The sequence below is a fragment of the Mixophyes fleayi genome, chromosome 2, assembly GCF_038048845.1.
Source record: "Mixophyes fleayi isolate aMixFle1 chromosome 2, aMixFle1.hap1, whole genome shotgun sequence".
Classification (NCBI taxonomy): domain Eukaryota; kingdom Metazoa; phylum Chordata; class Amphibia; order Anura; family Limnodynastidae; genus Mixophyes; species Mixophyes fleayi.
The window spans coordinates 108606147-108633158 of record NC_134403.1 but is presented as its reverse complement, the minus strand read 5'-3'; the positions used below and the strand labels follow the sequence as shown (position 1 = coordinate 108633158).

Here is a 27012-nt window from a genome sequence, read left to right as displayed (position 1 = left end):
ACCTCATCTGACAGTATAACAAGGCAAAAGCCCGAGATGTTCACCATAAAGCTTTGCTCTTAGTCCTCATGTAGAAAAACCCACATGTTTTGAGAAGGATGGTAAGAAAATATTCTCTCATGCACTACATGGAAATTGAACAAGGACTCACAGCACACATTTTTTTTTAATCTGGATTAATTATACATGATGGTCATCTATTTAATGAGCAACAGTTTGAGTCTACTTGCAATCTATTGTCTCTACTGAAATATTTTGGATCTGAAAGCTCAATTTTTCTTCTTATATCTAGAGCACATTTTCCATCCTCTATTTAATGTGTAACAATAATTACAGTCCCTTGTGTTTCTGCAATATCTACAAAAAGTGTATCAGTCACCTGTACAAAGTGGGAGTAGCCTTTTTGTGAATGCAACCTATCCATTCACAAGGTAGCATGACTGTATTGCTAAGTGAAAAAGAGGGATAGATGTGGGTGTAACAATCTGGGTAACAGGGGAAGTTGATGCAACCCCAAAAGAGATTTGATTGCCCAGAATGTCAAGCATGAGACTGCAAGCTGAGCATTCAAAATCTAATTTTTTCTCAGAGGGGAACCAAACTTGTCTCATCCCTTTCATTTTGAGCAGGAAGTGTAGCGCAGAGGAGGATGAATGAAAAACCCACAAGACCAAAAGCCCAGCGAGATAACTGGGGGGAGGGGATGGTGTTTCTAGAATGTTTGTGTCCCCCCCTTTAACATATTTCTATGGGAAGCATAGGTTTCTAATTTTGACTCTGGGGATAGTAGTATAAATATATCTAGCTGGTAGCATTCAGGGCTAGAAAGTAACATAACCATAAACATATTGTGTAATGGCAATTGCCAACTTCTTTTGGATCCAGCATCTTCTTCTATTATATTAATGATATGAATGATGAGGAAAATAATTAAAATAATTCTGGAAATGACAGCTAAAGCTTCAGTTCAGTCCTTCCCATCCCCCATCAAAATTTTCACAAATTCCAAGAGTGTATCAGCATGAAGCAAGTTATGTAATATAAATTATTGTGATAAAATGTATTACCATGGGGCTACTGATTGTAGAATCATGGTTCCTCTCCCAATTTCTCACTGTAAATATTATATGTAGCCTGTTGATTCAATGAGACTATACAGCATTTACTCACAGTTCTACAAGAGAATGCTATTTCTTACATTTGGTGAGCAAGGGCATTAGTACTGAGGAATCAGTGTACAGGGCATTACTTCAATGCTGAGAAACAGGGTAGGTATCACTGGGAGATGTCAAAGGTAATGTTCAGAAAAATATCTGGGGGCAAAAGTAATGTGCAGAGAAGTATAAAGGGCATCATGCTGGCACAGTGTTTACATTGCCTGTTTGCATGGGTTCCCTCCTGGTGCTCCATTTTCCTCCCACACTCCAAAAATATGCTGTTATGTCAATTGGTTTCTGACAAAATTAACTTGTGTGTGTGTATGAGTCCATGTGGTAAGGAATATAGATGAAAATTTCCACTGGGGTGATTGTGATTGATGTGAATGATTAAATATTCTTTTTAAATTGCTTTAAAATATGTAAGTGCAAGGCGGGGGGGTGGCAATTTAGTGCCCCGCCTCCTGTTCTAGCACATATGGCACAATATTTACTAGGCCTTGTCGACAGAGACCAGGCAGAAGATACTAACCGGCTATTTTGATTTTGTTTAAAACACAATCAGAGCAGCCGAGCACGAATCTCTGCCTCTCAGTCAATGGGAACATGTATATACTGTGCGAGAAGAAAGAGTTAAAGTGAGTGAATTTGTACGATACATACTTTTAGCTCCATAGTAAAGTAATTGCTATCTAATAGTACAATAATTACTAAGTAAGTTACTTATTATAAAGTAACATACTCTCTAAACCCTGCCTTTTCACCATTAGCTCATCAGTATTTATCAGTGCAGAGTTGCTTCGCTGCATATCCCAAGCACAAAAATCACAATGAATTATGTAGTATTGGGAGCTGTTTCCTGCACACATCAGTTACATTCACTGGACTTTTAGAGTGACAGTGCCCATCAAATTTTATGAGAAATGCCAGTTGTCACACATTTAGGAACTTCCAATCCCGGGCAGCTCAACTATCAGGTAAAATACAATTTCAATTACATTTATTTAGACATATGCTGGCAGCCTGATCACTAATAATATAAATATAGTTTTGAATTATATGCATTGTTTTCATAATTTTATGACCTGTATATGTGATATTGACATGCAACATGCAGATCAAAGTCCATAACAGTACATACTTATTATGTATACGCACTGTTTCTGAATATGCAGAGGCAGTTATGCATTTTATATTTTATGAAGGTGTTCTATGCCGACAATTATATTAAACCTGACACATGTTTTCACTTTAAATTAAAAAAATATATAAAAAAAATATATTTTTAATATTTTTGTCTAATATACTATATATACAAGATTAATGTACAGTCATGCCTCTCCTTCCCACCTTATTGCTTAATTTACAGCTAACAACTATCCTCCATTGGCCTGACAGTATAATGTAGTCAACAGGGTTCTTATGTTCAATGCTGCTGACATTGCTATGCATGAAAGTTTGAAACATTTCTGGTACCTCTTCAGTACAGAAATTGTAACTAACATTTTTGCTGTCTCATAATATGCCACTCTGGCTCACCTTGGCACCTGTGCGCACCCAGTTCTAAGCAGAGTCATGAGACCAATGTCAATCAAGATTTTATATACACCACTTTTTGACAGATACCTGGGCAACAGTCTTGGTACCTTTAGTTGTCTGAGCTTCTCAGCTATGCTACCATACTACTGTGCAGACCCACCTTGTTTATTATTATCTTTTATTTATGAGGCGCCGCAAGGGGTCCACAGCTCCATGTATAGAGCTTGGGATAACAGTACAGGGTAATAGGAGGGTGGTAGGGAGTGAATAAGGGGTTGCATCTGTGCCCTGTGCACAGTAGAGTGGGCACCACTTACAGGATCAGGGCCGAGTTGGAGAAGAGGAGGCACTGGAGAAGAGGAAAGATTGGGCAGGGGTCAAGTGACGAAATGGAGAAAAGAGGAGAAGAGGTGGGGGCCAAAGGAAAAGGTGAACAGGAGCAGGAAGACATGAGGAAAAAGGGCACTGCGCAAGGGAACTTACAGTCTAAAGGTGAGGGGGAGACTGACAGGAGACACAGACTTGCAAGATGGGGTGAAGGACTAGAACACTGAGGAGAAAGAAGCACAGAAGTAAGTAGGAGGGGGTGACATATAGAAAGGTTAGTATAGAACGATCAAGAAGAGGGTTGGAGGAGGGCAGGGTTAGGTGGAGGAAGGGTAGGCTAACCTTAACAGATGGGTTTTGAGGGAGCATTTAAAGATTGCAGTCTAGGTAAAAGCCTGGTAGAACAGGGGTGATTGTTCTACAGAAGGGGGACAGCACGAGAGACGCCTTGATTGTGGGAATGATTCATTACATTCAAGTGTACACAGTACACAGTGAAACATAATCATTCATACATTTTAGTACAATACAAAGCATAAAGTACAATATATAACATCCTACACAATGCATCAAGTACTGTACTAACCATACAAACTTAAATAATATAACATTTAAAGAAAGCAATGGATGTGAGGGGGTGTTAGGTGAGAAGGAGAGGGTGTGGAGGTCACAGGCCCGAAGCTTTATTGAGGACAGACACAAATAAGGGAAGGGTGCATAAATAAGGCATGACATTCAATAACACATCAAACAGTGATGGGGGAATGGGTTGGAGGGGGTAAGGGAGGGGAAGCACCAACCCAAGGTTTTAATAAAAAAAAACACATATGGGGAGAAGGAGAAGTGGGAGAAAACAATCAGTCATCTTCCACTTCCTCAGGACTGTCAAGGTTGTTATAGTCTCTTGGCAGGCTGTGGATCAGCCTGCAACAGTCCTGGATGATCATCTACTCCAGCTTCAAAATGAGGCAATTCCTGGCAAGTCACATAGCGCTCTTAAAACAGTTCATAAGGCGCCAGGCCTCCTCGATTGCCCCAATGGTGTGGGTCCCAGGAAATAATCCATAAAATACCAAATGGTATGAAAGGCAAGTCCTTGGCACAGTGTCCTTAAGTTTGTGTTCCAAGGCATCCAGCAGTGCTTGTGCAGTGGGGTAGTTCCAAAAAATATGCTGTGCTGTTTCTCTTCTGGTGATGCAAAAGAGGTAGTGAACATATCTGCACAGGTTCCGGGAGTGCATGAATGCCCTAAGAGGCAGACTCCCCTGGATAGCCATCCATGCAATGTCTTTATGTCTATTCGTCAGCCTCTTAGAGTCCCTGATGGTGGTGTAATGGTGTGGAGGATGTTATATTAGCACACATTAGGCCACTTAATACCAATTAATCATCTTTAAATGCAACAGCTAACCTGAGTATTGTTGCTGACCCTGTGCATCCTTTTCTAGCTACAGTCTACCAATCTTCTAATGGCTACTTCCAGCAGGATAATGTGCCATAATACAAAGCCACTTCACCTCAAGCTGGTTCTCCAAACATTACAGTGATTTCAGTGTGCTTTAATGGCCTCCACAAACACCTAATATTACCAATAGAGCACATTTGGGATGTGGTAGAACAGGAGATTCACAGCATGAATGTGCAGCTGACAATATATGCAGTATCTGCATAATGCTATCATGTGAACAGGGCTGTAATCTCTAAGAAATGTTTCTAGCACCTTGTTAAATCCCTACTATGAAGAATTCAGGTTGCTCTGGGGGAAAAGGGGGTCATACACAGTACTAGAAATGTGCACCTAATAAAGTGGCCACTGAGTGTAAGTCCCAGTACAGATGGAAGCTGAAAGGGTTCCAGAAGGTATAGCACCATTACTTGTACTAGAATATATCCTTCACCTGTATAAAAAATTACTTATCATGAAATGCACTAGCTGCTACGAAACTCAACGCCATTGCTTGTAGGAAGATACACTCACAATCAAATTGGTAATAACTGGCAATGAAGTGGACAAGCTGGAAGAAGTTCAGCATTGATACCACTGTAGTGAGCTGGACTTGAGGAACCAGAATGGCAAACAGAAAGGGAGTAGTGGATGAGCTCTAATGCACTACAGCATCAATATTTTATTCCGTGGTTGTAGATATGCATCATATTAAAGACTGGTCAGGCACTCACATCTCATTAATATCATTGATCCCCCAAGTTCAGCAGGCATAGATAACTGAACACAGCAGACACAGGAAAAGAGCACACTTAGTCTACAGTGTAACTAGTAGCAATTGGAACAGATGCTTTACTCAGCAGCAAGGTGTATGAAATAACATATGCTTTCTAAACAGTCTATTTGTGAGGAATTTATATTTTCGATTCAGGGGTAATCAATAGAATTCTGCACAGCTGGTTATACAGGGGTAGGGCTTTTACCAAGATAAATATGATAACAAACATTTCATTTTCATTTACTGTCCCTTTACAAATTCATATAGGAAAATTGAAGGTAAAATACATTGTTCAGTCAGTTCAGACAGTTATATTAAGAAAGTAAAGTGTATTTAAGTAATTGATCCTGCCTTCATTAGAGACATCTGTTTTCTTTGGCAAGTATCCAGACAATCATTATCTGACTTTATACTACTGCAAGGTAAAAAAGCACCAATCTCCTAAACCAGTGGATCCCAAACTTTTTCCGTTCAAGGCACCCTTAGGGTTTCCATAATTTTTTCAAGGCACCCCTAAGCCAAAATAATTACCAAGTAGTCCCCTGCCTTGCTTTCCACTGGCCCTGGCCGAGGCACCACTGTGAGATCAGTGAGGCACCCCAGGGAGCCTAGGCGCACAGTTTGGGATCCACTGTCTTAACCAATGATATATTTCTCTGAAGGATGCAAGAGTTATTATGCTGCACATATCTAATAAAGTATAAATACATTGATTATTGATTATTGTTCTACGTACAGAAATCTATTAATACACAGGCTTATATATGCAATAGTGTGTCTAACCTATGTTAACCTGAAGTGTTGAAAAATGAGTATTACTAGAGGTTATCATCTAATGACCTTTTGTTTAATTTGATCTATTTCTACAAGAGCTATATTTTAATTTACAAAAATTGATTTGTGCAATTTGTGTAGATGTTTTTTCCTGAGTAAAACACAAATACACCATTGTCTGGCTGATGACTTACTCTAATGATGTTAACTTGCAAAATTAAGTAATTAGTAACTTTCCATGTACTACCAGTGAGTTACATTGTTCTATTTCAGTATTTGGATTATATTCCATTACTTTACTTATCTTTTATTAAAGCTCATCAATTCTAAAAGTGTACTCATGACCAGTCTCTCTTCTGCTTACGTTGTGTCTTTTTATTCCACCAGTAAATATGAAGTACATGTAAATATATTAATAGATATACAGGCATTGGAAATGCTCCTTTCAGGCAGATGATATGCATAACGTTAATTATGTACAGTCGACAAATACATTTTGAATGTCTATTAAAATATAAAGGTATTTATTTAAGCAATTTCTAAAACAAATGAAAGAGTATAGGTTTAGGAAAATGAAATATATCAGCTTTGCAAAGTTAAGATTTTTTTAAACATTATTACTAGAACTTTTACTTTTGTAATGTTGTAATATATTCCTTAGAGCTGAAATCAAGTATAAATTCCACCTTTTTACCATAAAGCAACAAACAATCTAATAGTAACAATTTACTTATCATTTTGTTATCAATTGAAGAATATGAAATGTAAATATAAATATTCCTTGTGATAATAGCTTTTCGTCTTCGATCATATTGTTATGTAGACATATATGTTTTTGATTTTTCAAATAAACTTTAGTTAGTGCCCAAAATAAACAGTTTGGGCAAATCTGGTCAATTTACATGTTTCACTGACTCATTAAATGAAAAGATATTAACACAACTTCTTTAGTGTACTAATTTACATATGCCTGATTCATCAAGGAACATAAATTCTGATTTATGTCCATTCTCCTTTGACATAAGTCATTGCTTCAAAATGTTTCTTGTAGGCAGCTAAAAGTCTATCTATTCTTGCTTTAGGAAATTTTTCCCACTATTCCTTGCAGAACTTTTGCTGCTCAGACATTTTCTCTGGTTGTTTTGCCTGTACTGCATGTTGTATAACTCCCTACAGATTTAATAATATTGAAGAAATGTTCATATTTACTTCCTGTAAGTACTTTATGGTAAGATATGTTTTGGATTTTTAGCCTTGTAAATACCCAGTCTCTTTTAATCTTCAATTACTTGCTGACTCTAGGACATGTTTTTCTTTATATTTACTATGAATCCTGTCAGGAATAGCCACCTCTACCTACTCCCTGATTTAATATATTATCTTATATTCACACAGTCAATACATCAAACAATATATCACCTCTATTTCATAGGAAATCTCTCCTAACTACCTTTACCAGTCACAAGCCGCACTCTGTGCGCTCGTGACTTGGAAGTGTGTACTGTATGGGGTTACACACAATTCCAGCACTCATTTTTACTCTCACCTATCGCACAAGTTACAGATTTGCCGAATTGACCCCAAGCAGTGCTCACACAATCACACCCACTTCGGTTTTGCCACCACCAATTGAATAAGGGCAATAGGAGCCCAATATACTGTCTCCCGCTTGCACACAATGAACACTCCTTGTTACTCACAGGTTAGCAAGGCACACACCAGCAATCAAAGGGTTAACACTTAACCCCTCAAGGCTCTATGACACAGATGTACATGCAGGCACACACTAGACTTGGTATACAAATGTATTCACAATTCACACCTCAGCATTTTAAGGGTTAGCGTGGTCAAGCAAACTTCTTCATAAAAGGCTGTGAATTTGTTTAGAGTAATAAGGACATTACTAATTAAATTTTAGATTTCATATTCAAAACGTTCAATGCTTACAGGTTATAAAAACAATTAATAAACAATTGACATACACAAGCAAAACAGAATTAAAATAAAGGGTTTAAATTCAGAGTATATTTTACAGACAAGTGGTATATTCTGCACCAAGGGAAATTGGCTTGGAAGATGGACAGCTTGTCATCGATGATTGATTTCCCCAAAGACTGACAATTTGTCCCGTCCCCTTTGCTTAAAACAGGTTTTTAAGTAAAATAAAATGGGACGGAATTAACAGGGGCAGTGTTAAATGCTAATGTGGGAGCAAAAAGTCCCTTGGGTGTCACCTAGAGTTTGTTCAAAACTATTCTTAAGTTTTGACCTTTCTTAACTTTTCTCAGATATATCCCAGAGACATAACTCCCCCGTCAATAAACCCGTCATAATCTCCCACACATTTAATTTCCAAACAGGCCTAACTCCAGTGTATTAACTCACCTTATACTCATTTCCTCAACTTCTCTGTGTGACAGAATGCTTAATTGACATATGGGCTGCCCTTCATCATGCTATTGAGGAATAAGTGGTTGATCACTACTTTTATTGATTTAATATAGCATTTTGAAAATTTAATTATATTTGTCTATAAAAGATTCAGCAAGCTCTCATGCTTGTGTAAGGCCACAAGCTGTGAACGGCTCCTTAGATTCTCTCTGTGTCAAAAAAAACTCTCCTATGTCAGGATATTGCTCACCCCAGGAGCCTTTGAAACTGTTCTCCATGAAAGTGGTGCTGTTATCTTTTAATATAGAGGTGGGCAGGGCGACCAGGTAAACACACACCAGACCCTCTGACTTTACATTTTACACCTTAGTAGCTCATTTTATCAATGCATTCATTCTTTGTATTATATTTAAACTGCAGTTATTATTAGGCCTTATTCCCCACAATTATGTTATTGGTTAATCCTTAAAACTGCAATTCCACTAGGTTCACTACAACTCCATTCTTCCTTCTATTCTTACAATATTCATGTGCCACTGGCTGCCATATAACCCCAAACCAAAACAGATCCACCCTTTGCTTAATGGTTGCCATGGTGTTCTTTTCTACAAATGCTTCACCATTTTATTTGGTGGTGGACAAAAATAAAATGTGGGTTCTACTTTGCATATCTGGCTATTTTATGAACAGTTCTATCACAAGGTTTCAGATCTTGTATATACTTATACAGTTTCCCATAACTGTCTTTACCTGGATTCATTTAAGGTCTAATGAATCAATTGCATTTAGAAGCTTTAAACAATGTATTAATGAGGAGTGCCCAAACATTTGCACATCTTTTCACTCAGAGATTCAACGAAACATGCCATATGACCAAGGGCACCCAAACGTTTGCATACAGCTCATATGGAAATGACATGTCCAATTTTTATAAAGAGTGCCACAAAAAAGGCAAGTTAATCTGATTACTATAGTTTCATTTGAGTGTTGAGGTATTCTACATTGTTAAACTCAGAATTATATCCCTAGTTCAATTATTTCTGTAAACGTTATTCAGTGTATTATTTTCTTATTGTTTTAACTTAAACGTTTTAGAGTTTATATGCATTGTATAAAGTTTTACCATCCACCATTTAAACTGTGCTGTTTACTGATTTAATTGTATTTCTGTTTTTTATTATTTTAATGAGTAATAATTTATAATGAATTACTAATACTTTGCTGAACATAGTTTTGCTGTTTATTATTCTTTCATCTGCTAGTCTCTAATGATTATGTATACAATTATTACCTACACAAAAATTAACAGCAGATGTTTAATTAAATCTAGTGAAGCAAATAAAGCCTTCAGGAGTTTGCAATCCTGTTATATAAGAGTTATTGTTCAAAAATCCTTCAATGACTTTGTAATACAATAATGATCCAACTATTGTGGCCTTAGGTTACTTTGAAGAAGAAAAATAAGGGATAAGCCAAACTATGCCATAATCCAACTGTTTGTATTATCTGATAAGTAGAATGGTAGCACTTTAAAGCACAATACACTTTATAATATTGTAGCTTGAATACAGCTCATTTGAATCACTGTGTATTCAAGCCTAAATATTTAAAAAATATATATATTTTAAATTATTAGCTGTTGATGATGCAATACTTTCATTATGTGTTCTGGTCTATTCAGTTTTACTTTAACAAACTACTGTAAACAACCTGTCAATATGTCACTGTCTATGTAGAATTAATATAATTAACCCATCAACGTTTTCAATCTCTGCACAGATTAGGTTATTTAATGTAAAATTAGCCTATTTACAAAGGAACAAATTGACTGTGTAATTCTGTACTACACCATAAAAGTGCGCTAAAATGAAATAATACTAACAATATGATGTCATGATACAAAAAATGATTAAATCTACTTTTTACCTGCAAATTCCTTTTTTTTTAGTTTGATGCAGGGATAAAAATGTGTGAATTCGAATTCTCTTACAATAGAAGTAAAAAAAAACCATGAGCCCGAGTCATGAAAGAGAGCAAAGCATAGAAAAGGAGTAACTCTGCACCTGGGCAAAACCATGTTGCATTGGAGGGGGAGGTAAATGAAAAATGTGGGGACAGATTTATATATGGGGTAGGACATGTCCTAGATCAGCTTTACATTTCAGTGTAAAAATAAAGCTATCAAGTATCTGTGTGCTACATGAAAAAAACAGTCAGTATTTAACTTATGTGCAAAATTGTAAGCTAATTTGCACCCCTTGCATTGTAACATGGCATGTCCCGAGGGGAACATTTACTCCTCTTTTTTGGCTTACTCTCCTTAATGACTCTTGCCCATGCTCATCTCTTTATACTGCATTTAAAGTTGGCCATGCTACTATTAAAAATTCAAATTCAGGTGACTTTACAGCTAATTAACCAGAAATCACAGAGTATGTGGGCCCAAAAACAAATATCAATCCCAATTACCATATAATCAGAGTCTTTAATGCTGATCATAATTGAAAGAAAATGTGATTAGATAGGAAGATGTCAAATTTTTACATTCCATTCATTTTAAACCAACTACATTCTTCAAGCAAATGTCATTTTTTATTTATTTCTTTGCTTGTTTTTTTTAATTAGAGTTAGTGGCCTGGTGACTAGAGTATTTTTTTTTTAAACAAACACATGGAATTTGCTCAACTCTAATAATGTCTTAATAACAATTTGTCTTTGAGCTTTCAAACTCGTGTACATTTATTTGCCCTCTACATTTCTTTACTGCAGTCTCTACATCTCCTTAGAGTACTTGACAAAGCCTGAGGCCTTTCAATGTCACCAATCCCCATTATGATCTTCATTTGAGAAGGATTCTGTTACTTCAACATGACTACTTAGCAGTATATTTCACCATAAGTGGATGATTCAGTTTTTAGCTTGATTTAAATATGAACTTTTGGATTGCATTGCTGTAAAGTAACTTTCAAGATAGCTGTAAGGTAATTATTTATACACACATGGCCTGAGTCATTAAGGAAAGCAAAGCACAAAAAGGAGTAAATGTTCTCAGAGAAAAAACATGTTACAATGCAAGGGGTGCAAGTTTTTTATTTTGCACATAAGTTAAATACTAATTGTTTTTTTCATGAAGCACAGAAATACTTGATAGCTTTATTTTTATACTGAAATTTAAAGTTGATCTAGGACATGCCCTACCACAACTAGAAATCTGTCCCCACATTTTAAATTTACCTCCCCTCCAATGCAACATGGTTTTGACAAGGTGCAAAGTTACTCATATTTTATGCTTTGCTCTCCTTAATGTCTCAGGCCCACAATGTGGGTGTATGTGTGTATCTGATGTGTTTCAAAAGAAATGCTGGGCATATATCCACTTCCTTTACTATTTTAAAGAATATGTTGGGTTGTTTAAATTATTCAACTATTTATATTTCCTATAGTTGTTACTTGTTATAAAGATAGTAAAAATAATCCTGTAAATCAAATTGGTTCAAAACACCAAAGCAAAAATAAAATGATATAACACGTTGTTAGTAATAATAATGCTAAGGGTGGCTTGGCACACAAAGGAGTAGGAGTTAAATGGTGTGCAAGAGTGAGCAAAATAAAAAGCATTCAAGAACTCATAAATACCATCTGTCAAACCACTTGTTTGTAAAAGTTATGTCATTTCACTGAAATTTTACTAGATAAAATTAACATATAGTAAACTGTGTTTTTTTCTGTTTTCTAAACATAAATATAATAAAATTGTGCAATGTGTCATGTAGGGTGCTGCGGACCTTTTGCGCTCCTGATAAATAAAAGATGATAATAATAATAATAATAAAGCACTTTGGGATACTATAAAAGTTTGACATTATTATTATGTTTGAAGTGCTTTTGATGTGTTTAAATAGTTTTTTAGCCCTCACTTATACCTTCTGGACCTGAATCATGTTCGCATGCAACTTGCATGCAAAATTAGTTTTATGAAAGAGCACAGATTTTGTGCATAGTTCCGACCATATATATATATATATATCTTGAGATACATTTCAATTTGAATCTGGGTGTAAGTACGCTCTGCCTAAATGTTACTTGCTCTATGTAGATACACACAACCAGTTGCAGTACACTCACAACTGTTCACTAAACAGTCACATCAAAACACATGAAAAATGTACATTATAAAATAAATGTACAATTGTTAACATTGTAGTTACTAATAAAAATTTGGATATAAAACAAATGTGTTTTAATCTTTCATTTTACATTAAACACATAAATCAGGATGCTTTTAATGCATATTGTACATAAAATGTGTTTATATCTTCCTTGCCATGTCAGTCATCACTATCAGTTGGCACTTGCACCTGCCCTGAAAGTTCCAACACAAAAATATATTTGTGCCGAGACTACAATCCATGCGATATATATAACCACTCGTGGGCTTGGCCAACATGTAGTAATTCTCCAATCCTTCAGCCTGTGGCTATATATATGTATATCAAGAGTTGTTCCAACGTATAGCTACAGATAGATATAAAGATAATAACATATCAATAGACATACAAATGAACAGATAAAGAGTAAAATATGTACAGATACTATATTTTTTATTTGCACTCATGAAGGTATCATCCACAAATAACTTTCCAGACAGAACGACCTTCATATGTAAGATGAAAACTTGTTTTCATTCTGTCATTGCATGCTAATCCCCTTGTTAATATTCTCTAGAGTTCCAGTGCTATCATTTCTCTTTATCTCTTTTTTTCTCATTATCTCCAGCACTTTGTCCTATAGTAAGAAGAAATTAGCTTCTAATGAGTTTTGTCCTAGTTTTGTGTTACTTATTGTTTGAACAATCTACCTACAGTGTGCAGGTGAAAACCCCTGACAAGCTGTATTTGTTACAAGGATATCACGCAGACAAATTTCCCATTACACTACATAACAAGTTGTGAATTAAACTTACAATGACATTGCTGAAATACACCAAGTAAAGCCATTGTTTTGCTAATGACTAATGTCTTTCTTCAAAATGTAGCTGTTTCAATTAAAGAGATTATTTATAGCTTACAAGCAAGTTTACCTATACACAAGTGTAATCATGTATGTATGTGTCATTGGTAATGTCACTATTATTCAGATCTAGAATACATTAACCAGTCATCTGTGCACAATGTAAAGCAGAGATGTTGAGCTTGGGTTAAACACATTGTGTGATCTAAACTTTATTACTCGTAATTTGTGCTTTGGTGGTTTAACATAAATCCAGACTTTAAGGGGATGAAAACCCCTATGGCAATATTTATCACATTTAGCCATAGGACTCTACAGCAGCAAAGTGTACAGTTAGTCTCCAAATAGGGTCTCTCAGAATACAAAGTGGGCCAGGCACACTCTCCTGCTGCTGAACGCATAGCCAAAGTCAGGCGTTTCCATCCCTTTAAGGAAAATAGTCCCATTATATGTGCTTGTGTCAGGTACCAAAGAGTTAAAATGTGCTTACTCTGCACAGGTATGAGAATTATAATCTAGAACAAATGCATTGTATTATCACAAATGTCACTGGTCAATTTAAGCTTATGCCTAGTGTTCAGTAGGGCGGAAGTTCCCTAAGGGAATTCATAGACAATATTGAGGGAGGTCAAAGCATCATAAGACAAAATACAGTATACTGTACCTTGCATATCAGCAGTTTTTTAATTAACTTCCTCTCTATGAATTTTCAATATATACAAAGAAAAAGTATATTCTAAAATAAAGCTTTTCCCTCTGCATAGATGCAGTTATTAATGAAAATGAAGAGAGTGAACCATAGTGTTTTGGGTTTCTGACTTAAAAATAAATATGATGCATAGATTGCAATAGAACAGTGCCATCCAGTGTAGAAGTGGCATTGTCTTGTAATTCTGCTTTACTTACATATTAGAATACCCTAGAAGAAAAACACATTTTATTCCTTAAAAAACATATTATAAATGTTCAATGATTACTTTTGTATTTGTTTACTGCATAGTACCTACTGGTAGCCAGTCAATGAGAGAGCACAGTTAAAATAGAGAGTGCTCTGCTAAAATACACAGAGCCAAATCGATCGCGTAGGAACTATGTTTTTTTTTTTTCTATTAAGTACAGCACAAATAAAATCCAGGTTCTCTATAAGTACATTTTGTGTAAAAGCCAGCTACCGTTAAAGCTGTCAGCTCTATTAGCATTTCTGTTTGTTTCTCATTGGCAACAAACAAATGCATGTATCCATTGCTGTCATTTTAAAATATATAAATGTCAACTGATTATTTTTTTTGTAAGTTTCTTTTGCACTAATTAATGGTCATTTATGGAAATGCAAAAGTGAGAGTCCCATCAGTGAATGCACAAATGCATTGGATTTTGTTCAGCACATATGCTTTTTATTACTGATAGTGGTGGCATTTAGGAGGGTTCGCAATTAGGCATCTTCTGATGGGAGGAATTGGGCAATGCTCGGCCTTCCTTGATGAGTGTGTGCTAGTGCATCTAGTTATGACCACATGCAGAAATGAGTTCATTTTGTGGAATTGGATAAATAAAATTAGATTCAAGGGTCAGAGAGAGCACATTTATGGGGGTGCTCCCTGTTTTTCAGGAGAGTGCCAAGCGTGCACTTGACTATTGACAGAATATTTTTATACTGTCTTTTGGATGTCCTTTTCACTTTACACAGAAATGTGCATTTTTAGGTGCACTTCAACTAATGCAAGTTAAACATTCAATAGTGACACCTGCTCTAAAGACAGTCCCTGTGTAGCTCTCAACATTAATTTAAGATATAAATGAGGCTAAATGGAACAATATTTGTGTAGAAAAACATAAAATAAGTAAAGGAAGGGGGGTAGACCTAAAGTGACAATAGACTTAACTTTAAAGCGTCATTTTTTATTTTTTGCACTAGGCACATTTTTGTGGATCCATAAACTTCTAAAAGGAGGCAATTCCATGGACCGGAAAGTGGTTATGTGCCCTGAAATGCCTTTATTGGGTAGACAGGCTGATTTGTACAAATTAAAAATCAATCTGATACATTTTAATTATTGTCTTTCCCACTAAAATGCAGCTATATGTGCATACATGTAAGTCAACTGTACAGTTTGCAAACAAAAATTAGTACCAGGAGATAAAATGAAATAAAACATATAGACTTCCCAGAGTTCTTGAATATAGAGTAAGAAAAAATTTAGAATACATTTTCTCTGTGAAAAAATAAATATTATACTGTGCCTAAAATCACAACAGCAGCAAAACATATTACACTACTGATGATGTGGGACTTGATTTTCACTTTGCTGCTTCATTTTAAATGGTCCAATTAGATTGAAAAGAGTTACAATAATTCTTTAAATGATTAAAATGTGATGCAAAGTTTGCAAAGCTATTCTTCAGTATAAAATGAGAAGATAACACATCTATTTGTAAAATTCTTGCAAACTGTACTATTAAGCAACATGTATTCTATAAAATTTATTTTTCATTTACAGAGAATATTTGTAATTCACATCAGCCCCTCCCCATTGTAGCTTACAGCCTAAATTCCCTTTTGTAAACAGGGCCTGATTCATCAAGGCACATATCTGTCAATTTTGAGCGTATTGTACGCAAAATCACTCTGCGCATGCCCATAACTGACAGAGCCGTCCGTGAACGCACTCCTGTTCCATGCACTTGCGAGTGCAAAGGACACTTACAACAGCCTACGATTTCAGAGAGTGACTCTGGTGGGGAAGGGGTGTTCTTGTTGTAGTCAGTGTACAAAAAGGGCGTGCCAAACTCAAGCACACCCAACCACCTCCGAATCAAGCCCTACACACGCCAAAGTTACTCACTTTTATGTTGTATCTCTTGCACCAGTTTTAGGGCTGTTCCAAGTCTTGATCAGTAGTGATGACAGTCTCGTATGCATGCTGTAGCATGTTTTTGCAATCACGAGCAGCTGTAAAATTTATTAACAACATTCCAATAAATGTATTTCATGGAAAAAAAAATAAAACACTTTTTTATAACTGTTTTTTCATTAATGCCTTTATTATTATCCGGTGACATTAATTCAATAATTGTTTTAACTTTCCTGTATGTTTATTTGCAATATGTATAATCCAGATAGGGTTTGGATGAATCCTACAGCATCTTTTGTAGTAGAGCAGACCAGACCTACACCTAAATTCAAAAGCACACATATTTTGAGATCCGTGCCTTGATGAATTTGGGAGTACGCAAAGCCTATATATGTGCATACAATATGGAGCACGGGATGCGCTCACAATACGTGCCTTGATGAATCAGGCCCACAGACGATAGGGAATGTGTGTATGTACTGTATGGTCCTTCCACATGTTTTACATCACTCACTTGGTGACAATACTTGCCTAAATGTGAGGATCTTTTCCTTTAAACAGCTTCTTCTATTTGTTAAGCTTCTTGTATAAATTCCTGCTACACTAATGAAAGGTGTTCAACACCCTAAATTAATAATTGTTTCCCTTCTCATCTGTTTTTAATCTCCTGCATGGAAAAGGTTTGAAATGTCTGACTGTTTTACTATGCATTTTAAATCAACATGATGAATGAAATATGTTGTAGAGAAGTAATTTAAAATTAATTTTAAATTATGATTCACTGATCCTTTTGCTTTACTAAAAGCAATTCAAAGGCCAGCAGAGGAAGTTGCTATAATACAAAATATTTTAGGGGGAAAGACCAATACACCAATATCAACAGTGAACAACAACTGTTTTTTGGTTTTTTTTTTTATAAAATGCTAAATTATCATGGCTGCTGCTGTTATTTATACAAGACTCTTGCCATATTGTCTATTTGTCAGTGCTTTTGTTAAAGAATGATTTAAACCCATTTTGCGGCCAATTCTGCATTGGCCCCAGTATGAACATTTTTAGGCAAAGTAATCCTTTGTCCAAGATGATTGACAGAAGAGAATATATTTCATTGTCTTCAAACTTTGGTTATATTTTGTCCGTTTATGGCTTGTAATGCTTTTAATATTGAGCATGAAACCACAAAGTGACTTTTAGCAATGATTTTGTTTTTGTTGCTTGAAAATTCCATTTTATGTTACAAACAAACTGTCCTTTCACTGTATATCAATATAATGATAAAATGTCAGCATAGACATATGTAAATTGTTCAAATATTGACAAAGCAATTTTAAGTTGCTTATTTACAAACGCTCAGTTGAAATGTAATTGTGATGTGGCAAACAATTTTTATAGTGTCTTTAAAGCTTATTAATAGTTTATTTGTTTTTTATTTTACCAGTACTTTTATTTTATGAAACAGAAGCAGAAGACTTTACTGTGTATGGCATCTGTGTGTTACGATCCAGTAACAATCATATAACATTGCAATGACATTTTGTATAGGCGGTGGTATTGACAATAGGAGCTTGTATATTGTCATATCCCTGCACAGTTACATGTCTATCAATTTGTGAGTTACTGAAGAAAATATTTGATCCTATAAAAAAACAATCTGTAGACCAATCTTAGTACATGCAGATCAGATTGTATGCTTAGAAATGCAAAATCATTTTACATATCGGAGGGATAAAGGGGATAGTTTTAGACTGTCCAAGTCATTATCCTGATTCAGTTTAAGCAAGTATGCATCCCACTCTCTAAAACTGGACTGAAGTAAGAAACATACCCTTTAAATGCAAGAAATAACTGTAAATGGAAAGGCTGCATATAGCCTTTTAAGCTGAATAAGCTAGAGTTTGGTGATGCCCATGGATCACTTGCTTAATGTCCTTCTTGCGTGTAAAGCGTTTTTAACAAAATGTAAAGTTATAGTTACTGTAGAATAATTTGTCCCAATTCTCATGCTCATCTAAAAATAGGGTTTTTAATTTTAACTGTTATATTGTATAACCACAGAATTACCCAGAAATAAAAAGCAACCTTGTGTGCTTTCACCTCTTACTAATATTTGCATCTCAAATCGATATTGCTGGAATATATAGATTGAAAAATAAATAAATAAATGTTTGTTTTATCAATATTTCTGGAGGGCACCATATGTGTAATAGTATATGGCCCTTGTGATGTATATTCCGTTATAATTTAAATAGATTTATTATATTATTTTACTTATTTCATTTTAATTTTATTTTTATTCACTTTCAACCACTTCTATGTAGAGGTATTGTGATATAACAACATCATTATGGATTATTTTTCTTTCAGTAGCTACTGACAGAGTTGGGTGCTTTTTATAAATACAGGTGATTTTTATTTTACTAATCTATTTATTTATTTTACACCTAGGGCCAGGACTTGCCATTACATGAAATACTAAATGCTACTTGTGACAACAGCGGCATGCAGGTATGTCTTGACATGGTAAAAGTTGTTATTTTGTACTAAAATAATTAATTAATAGCATATTCGCTGACTATGAAACTATGGAAAAATCTTCTCTTATGTACTGTTTTGTACTTTCTTTTTCTATACACATTTCATAAAAAATATATCTTGTCTTGAATAATATCTATCAAACGCTCTTCAGTAGTGGTCAAATTATATTTTTAAGAATATGGTTGAGCACTCATTCCATCTCCACCAAACAATAATATCTGAAGAAAGAATTGAAACATATAGTATATTGCTTATATTAGTCAAGTTTTAATGTAGTATCACAATAACATATCTCACAGCATGCAAGTTCAAAAATCTAAATATTTTACACCATGGCACAGGTCTTCCTAAGCCTAGAACCAGTTCAATGCAGTCCTGCCCACAGTCATAATTGGCAATGCCCCAAACAACTATATCAGGCCCAGTAAATCTGGTTAGTCCAATGAAAAACAATTGGAGATATAGGACCTCATTTAGAGTCGGACGCAAAGCCCGTCTTAGGCGCATCCAACAAAAAAACACTATCACGCATGTGCAGAAAGCACCAAATCCGCCTGCATCTTGGAAGCAATTACCACTTGCGACAGCTTATGACTCACTATGAGAGAATGGGAGGAACGCGGAATTGTGAAGGCGTGACCATATAAATACATCCTAGTCACAGTGAGGTGCAGACGCAATACACGTCAAAACAGGGCTAAAGCTGTGCGGCAGGAATTAGGTGGCGCAAGCGTTAGCTAGCGCAGGAACTGCTCGAAGCTCGGTAGGGTATTAAGGGTGGGATGCAACTGGGGTTGCTTGCCACTCTTAATACCCTTCCAAGCTGCGGCACACTTCCACTCCTACACTTCTTAAACGGACTTTGCGTCCGACTCTAAATGAGGTTCATAATGTTATAACACTTTTTAGTTCACATCTTTAGGTTAAATAATACATTAATTCTACTTCTTTTCCTGTTCAGTACAAAATACTTTACCTGGATGTATATGTGGTTTCAGCAATTATCGCATAATCCATTTTCTACTGCCTTTTGTAGGTAAACTGTCTGTTAAAGCTTTATTTTAGTAACTATTCAATTACAGGATGTAAAACTTCTATAATGTCTTTCTTTTAGATAAGGCAGCGTGTAAGAGGAAAGAAAAGTTTTCTCACCTGTGGTTTTAGTTCTTCATCCCTAAATAATTATTCACAATAATTTAGTATGCCATATAAACTATTCGAAAACCTTCAGTGCACTAGAATATATCCTTATTTGAAAGTCTGTGACAGTTATGACAGCCTTAATATCAAAGTTTAACAACTTTATCAGGAGTCTTTCTCCTTTTATATTGAAATTGATGTGAAGTTGTCTGGTGAAAATTAAGCTGCTTAAGAAAAGAGGGAAGTGCCAGGAACACCAATGAAATGTGTGTTGGCACCTTCAAATGGAGACGTTATTTGAAGATGAACACTGGAATAAGCTTAAAGAAAAATGCTGTAGTATCTATCATTTATGTGATGCAAATATTAGAATTTTAGATTTTGGTTTGACCTTTAATATTTTATTTTACATCCTTAACCAGCTTTTAAAAAATAGATGTTGCCAGAGCTAGGCGGAATGGATTTCTTGCTCACATTGATGATAATTATTGTGATGACTTCATAAAATTATAACTCCATCAAATCTCTCTTATCACTATACAAAAATACATTTCACACTGTAACTATGTATGCTGGTATGACTGCTAGCTTTGTCTGTGATGTTCTTAAACTACTGTACAGATGAGGGAGATGTTTTGCAGCAGACATCAGTGCAGATTTCCCATAATGCCACAGCTACAGCCCATTCATTTCTCTCTAACTGGTGCTAAATAATGAACTAGGTTATCTAAATGCTGCAACAAAGGCGATTTCATATGTATGTGCGACTTATTTAAACACATAGTTATAGGTGGTTATTATTCATCTCCTATAGCATAAATCTACTACTAGGTCATCTGGCAACACAAACAAACAGCTTTATATTTCTTTTTATGATCCAAGTGCAGCATTTTAAAATATTATGCAGTATAAAATATACGTTTTATATTTATTACTTTATTGAAATAAAAATTAATACTGTTTTGCTTCTCAGTATGATTTTTAATGGAGTGTCACACCTTTCTTCCTACAGATGTCACGGTTACAATTGCTATCAACAGATACAGCATAGTTTATTTGCAACATGTCTGACACATGTCTCAACACTTAGCACAAATTAGACAGATTGTTATGATGCCTTTTTGAAAGCAGTGTAGTGGTAACATATGACTAATTTTAGATTAAATTTGAAAACATAGAAAATATGTGGCTCTCAATATGCAAAAAGTTGCTAAACTATAATCAAAAGACTACAGGAGTTACCAAGTGATACCTTCTCTTAGTTTTCCTTATTAAGCTTAAAGCCAAAGCACTGCATTAAGCTTGGATCAGTTTCGTCTGATATATGTATAAAATAAATGATTATTCCCTTACTTTTGTAGGGTTGTATATTGTTAGGTTTCTCCATAATCTGATAGTCATCTCTGTATATGCCATCTTAAATCATTGTATTTGAGACTAATTAGTTATCCCAGTGTTTAATTCCAGGATCTAGTGATTACTATTTTATTAGTGGCAAAATTAGAATCATCTGGGCTTTGGTGTCAAATTTAAGGAGGCCTCACAATACCAGGGGGTATAGTTACTAAACTGTGGGTTTGAAAAAGTGGAGCTGTTGCCTGAATTAACCAATCAGACTCTAGTTATCATTTATTTAGTACATTCCATAAAATGACAGCTAGAATCTGATTGGTTGGTATAGGCAACATCTCCACTTTTTCAATCACACAGTTTAGCAAATATACCCCCAGGACCAGTGCTTGAAGTGGGGCGGTATGTGCCAGTATGACACACTGCCACTTCTCCACTCCACTTCTTCAATGACATTGCCGGTGGTGAGCAGGCAAGAAGGTGGAGCGCCCTGCCTTCCCCTCTTGTGCTTCATCCATCTGCTCCTGGCTCCTCTCGGTTCTCTGCTAAATTGTCTGGATGTGATGATGTCACACCCGACAGTCAGTGAGACTGCAGCCAAGAATAGAGAGGCCCCGGGAGCCCAGAAGAAAAGTAAAGGAAGACAGAAGAAAGAAGGTCACAGAAAGGTAAGTTTAGAACTGAGGGCAACAGTGTACTGCTGGAGGGGACACAGGGTGATCTAATAAAAGGGGCACAGGGTGAGATGGAGCAGACACAGTGTGATGATGGAGGCGGGGGCACAGTGTGATGATTGAGGCGAGGGAACAGTGTGATAAATGAAGATAAGGGAAAGATAAAGGGTAACATGGAAGATATAAGGAAGATATTTTGGATAGTTTTACTGTAATATGGCGATATTAGGGAAAATGTAAGTACATAAAGGAGACAGGAGGGAGAGGTGGAGGGACACATAGGAAAGGTAATTTGACACAGGAGAGGTTGGGGACACAGTGTGGATAGCGTTGCATCATTTAATATATTTTATATTATACTATAGAGTTTTAAAATAAATCTAAAATGAATTTCACACTATGAAAATCTCTAACTCTTCGGGGGAAGGGGCCCTAGGCATCCCTCAGGCACCAGGTTGTTCATTTCAAAGTGAAAGGTCCATACCAGCACTTCTAAATTTCCACTTTGACCACTGCCCAGGTCTCTATCTACTTGGCCTGCTTTCCAAACAGACAGCGGTCCAGACAGGAGACTGGAGCCAAGTTGCCATCTGTGTAAGAATATTGATTAATCCAAATACTTCCAGAAACTCAGCTATACCTGTTTCACTTAAGCAGATTGTTGTGCGTAAGGGGTCACAGCATGGTTTCCCTCTTTATCGGGGTTCTGGTCTCAAGTGTACCATGTAAAGCTCCTGTTGCTACACCATTGCAATCTATTAACCGTTTGATTGAGTGTTCTAGTGTAACTTCTTTATGTCCAGTAAAATATTGTCAGTGTGAGTTCAAAACTGCCTTCATTGTTTTTCCACATGCTCTTGCTGTACGAAGAGTCTTTTCTTCACCAAGATCTATCAGAAAGTAGAGGTAAGCAGTTTTGTTTCAGAGAAATTCGACAGATCCGAATTATGGGGTCTCAAGTCAAAGAGAGTCATAACTCATTTTCTTGCGCCATATTCAAATCTGAAAATGAGGCAAGATGTAAATTCTGGTAAAATGTTTGATCTCGCGAGTTTTGGATCAATATCTTCTATATATCGCTCTCCTTCCTGTTCTCAGATGTTTAAATCTGAAGACCATTGTGCAAATGATGACTAGACATTCATTTGGTCAACAATCAGAAAGTCGACATATTAATAGGTTGGTAATTCACATGGTTGACAGGGTTAAGGATTGGGCTAGGGTTAGGGATAGGGTTAGGGATAGGGTTAGGGATAGGGTTAGGAATAGGATTAGGGATATTATTGTCCACCTAATAATACTGTCTACATTTCAATTGTCAACCAAATAACATTGACTACATTTTAAATATTGCCCGAATAATACTGGCGATATCATTATTGTCTACTTTCCAACCCTATCTGTATTATGGTGTTGACCATATAAATGTTGACCATGTAACTGTCAAACATATGTATCACACCCAGGTGGGAGGGCCCAAGGACAATTCCATATTGTACTATTTTACATTATGGCCTTGATCTATCATATTGTGCAAAATGTCTACTGATGCTGCTGCTGTCCATCTAATGTACTCTCATTACTGCCACTGCTGTCCCTCTCGAATGTGTCACACATGCTGACTATCGGTTACCTACTTGGTGTATCTTCTTTTCTAAAATGACAATTACATTGATCTAGAAGAAGATGTCAACTACATGAATCTTGACATCTGTGATGAGGATGATTATGAGGGGGATAGAATTGTCAATAATGAGGAAGATGACCACTGTTAGCCAAATGCCCATTAGTAAATTGTTAAAATCCCTATCTATTCTCCAGTTTAACAACCAGCACTGAAGTGCTTGGTAAAGTATACACCTCCTTTTAATCATAAGGGTGGGTGGAAGGTTTATCTTGCTCTATATTACAGTATGGCAGCACGGTAGCTTAGTGGTTAGTACTTGTGCCATACAGCATTGGGGTCATGAGTTCAATTCCCAACCATGGCCTTATCTGTGTACAGTTTGCATTATCTCCCCGTGTTTTCATAGGTTTCCTCTGGGTGCTCTGGTTTCCTCCCACTCTCTCAAAAAATACTCGTAGGTTAATAGGCTGCTATAAAATTGATCCTAGTCTTTCTCTGTGTATGTGTATGTGTATGTTAGGGAAGTTAGACTGTAAGCTCCAATGGAGCAAGGACTCATATGAGTGAGTTCTCTGTACAGCGCTGTGGAATTAGTGGCGGTATATAAATAGCTGATGATGATGATGACCTTGATCTATCATCTTATATAAAATGTCTACTGACACCACTGTTGTCCTTCTAATAACCTCTGATTACTGCCTCTTTTCTTTCCATGACACATACTGTCTAAGGTTGAAAATTTTGTGTTTGTGGTCTTTCTCCCACTAGGTTAGGCCCATCTTCATCTATTTTATTTGCTAAAATTTAGCATCCAATTAGCCATTGTTCTGCCTCGTTTCATAGAGATTGCTGCAGGTTTTGCACACAAAACTTATTTATTCTAAATTTCTTAAAAACTGAGAGGTCTGTACAGGAGATGCTATCTGTGGCCCAAAAAACTTCTGCCCATTTAGACATTCAACAACCACATGTAGATCATTGCAGCAGCTTAAAAGAATATGACCTGCCATGTCATCAAGAGAAGCATAAGGTAGTAATGAGGTGGAATTACACACTTTATATGCTTCAGCAATTTTCTCAAACCATTTCAGTTGTAGGTGGGCATATCCTGGAATATCTTCTTTTCTAAAATGACCATCCTAATAAACAGTGCTCTGCCTTTATGTTTTAAAGGTTTCATTTAATTTATAAAACTGCCATCCTGTCTTTAACTGCTGTATCATAATGTTACATAGGGATTGTATCTTTCATTAAACTGCCATGTATTTGCGACTCTGCACTGTCACTAATTTTTGCCAACGAGGTAGCTGCGGCCTTTAGCCAAATTGGGTGAATTGTGAAGAGATAATTACGAAATAGACTGTAAATTACTATAAATAAATGCACATCTTTATGAAAAGTCTGTGCACTTAGCTGCTGAAATAATTGATTAGCTATCATTCTTGAGAGATGTGGGTTTTAGTACTTTCTGCAACATTTTTTGTAAACAGAATGTCTCTAGTTTCACCCGTAGCCAGGGCTGGCTTTTGGGAGGGGGAATCTCATTATTGCTATGGCAAAGGGACCTCAAATCCAATAGAACCAGCCAGCTGTTCTATGGGATTATTAAGGTAATACGAAAGACCCACTGTATATATATATATATATATATATATATATATACATATATGTCATTTTGTCACAATGCCTAATTTCTTTGTAACAGATTTTAAAATTTAGGTGACTGGCTTCTAGATTCTAAAGCTTTAATGGCCACTGATTTATAAATATGAAAGGTAAGAGGAAGTGAACTAAATGTAGTTGCTTGCTACTTTCAACTTTCCAACACATTTAAAAAAAAATTCTGTGAATAAACATCCCCCCTATGACAATAGCTATGCACTCTTCAGTGGAATAGTGGGGCCCCAAAACTGATATCACACAGGGCTCCACAGTAGCAAAGGCCAGCTCTTCCATTAGCTGTGTTTGTGACGTTATTGCTGTATACAGTGAAATACACAAATGAAATACTACAGGAAAAAGACCACATGTTGTCTGATGATCTATGGCCTGCTCTATAAAATATACTTGCTATTATATCAGTTTTGTGCAGCCTTTCATTTTTTTAGAGGATCATTATCATACTTATGAGTTGTCATTGCTGTTGGTGAATCCAAAGGTTGAACTACGGCTGATAAAAGTATTATGGCAGCTATGGGGCCCAAAGGTAAGGATATGCAAATCCACCCTCTTCTGGCCATCTGAGTATACGAAGGGTCTGGCACATGCATAGAGAAGCCTTGTTTTTAGTCAAGAACTGAGTCTGAATGAGGCTTCACTACACAAACTCATAAGGAGGATTTCCTGTCTTTCACCCCAACCAAATTTTGCTATGGGGCCTGGGGGTAAATGTATTAAGCTGTGAGTTTTCCAGTGGGTTTGAAAAACCAATCAGATTCTAGCTATAATTTATGTAGTACATTCTACAAAAGATAGCTAGAATCTGATTGGCTACTATTGGCAACATTCTCACTTTTCAAACCCGTCGGAAAACTCTTAGCTTGATATATTTACCCCGTGGTGTTGTTCTACCCCTGAGTGAATCACACTTTATGATATTACTACTGCTGGGTTTTAACATTTAATTGGTGGTGATTATTTACAAGAAAGAGTACCTTTCAGACACTTGTTTTCATTGTCTAACAGGCACTAGTTCAGTCAAAGCTAATTGCTATAAGTGGCATGTGTTACATAATCGTGATCAGCAGCTATTTGTATGGCGCCACTAATTCCGCAGCGCTGTACGCATAACTCACATCATGTGTTTCAGAACATTTGCAATTTTTTAAATTAATAAGTTGCTTTTAATTTTTAAAAATATATACTTTAGGCATATTCTTATCTAAATGTATATATCCTAGGTAGATCAAGATAGAGAATGTAAGATGGAGTAATTTGTGATAAAATTACTATGGATACAGTATCGTAGCAATCTCCTTCATGAATGGTCAGTTGTATGTGCATAGTGGATAATTGATCCTTTACTATACATTATAAGAATATGGGAAGCATTACAAAGTTATGGTAATAAGAAAACAACTACAGCCCATATCACTGGATATGTTTTTTAAATAATTCTTCAGAAAATTATAACAATGCTGTAAATGCTGAATGAAGGTTTGCATTAAAGTATATGTACCATGAGTGACTTTACCATGAAGCATTTCTTTCCCACCAGATATGTAGCTATACTAGACAAGGTGACAGAGCATGTAGAGAATCAATAAGAGAAAAATGTATTAAAGTCCCATCATTGGAGCATGCTGGGCCTTTAATACATTTTTCTTGTTTCCACCTGATAGTTTCTCTGTGCTGTAACAGCTTATATTATTTATGTGTGTTCTGATGGCAAATATGTCTGCCGATTTCTCTTAC

At 36.0% G+C, this 27012-nt stretch overlaps 1 protein-coding gene across 3 annotated transcripts in view; it reads left to right on the top strand.

The window, feature by feature from the left end:
* Positions 1–27012, top strand: part of PCDH9 (protocadherin 9) — a 1670245-nt gene that overhangs the window by 1061104 nt on the left and 582129 nt on the right. For all 3 annotated transcript variants that reach the window (XM_075199801.1, XM_075199800.1, XM_075199802.1), the window contains one exon: positions 18718–18777. In XM_075199801.1, coding sequence (XP_075055902.1) covers positions 18718–18777 — 60 coding nt within the window. The remainder of the gene's footprint in view (positions 1–18717; positions 18778–27012) is intronic.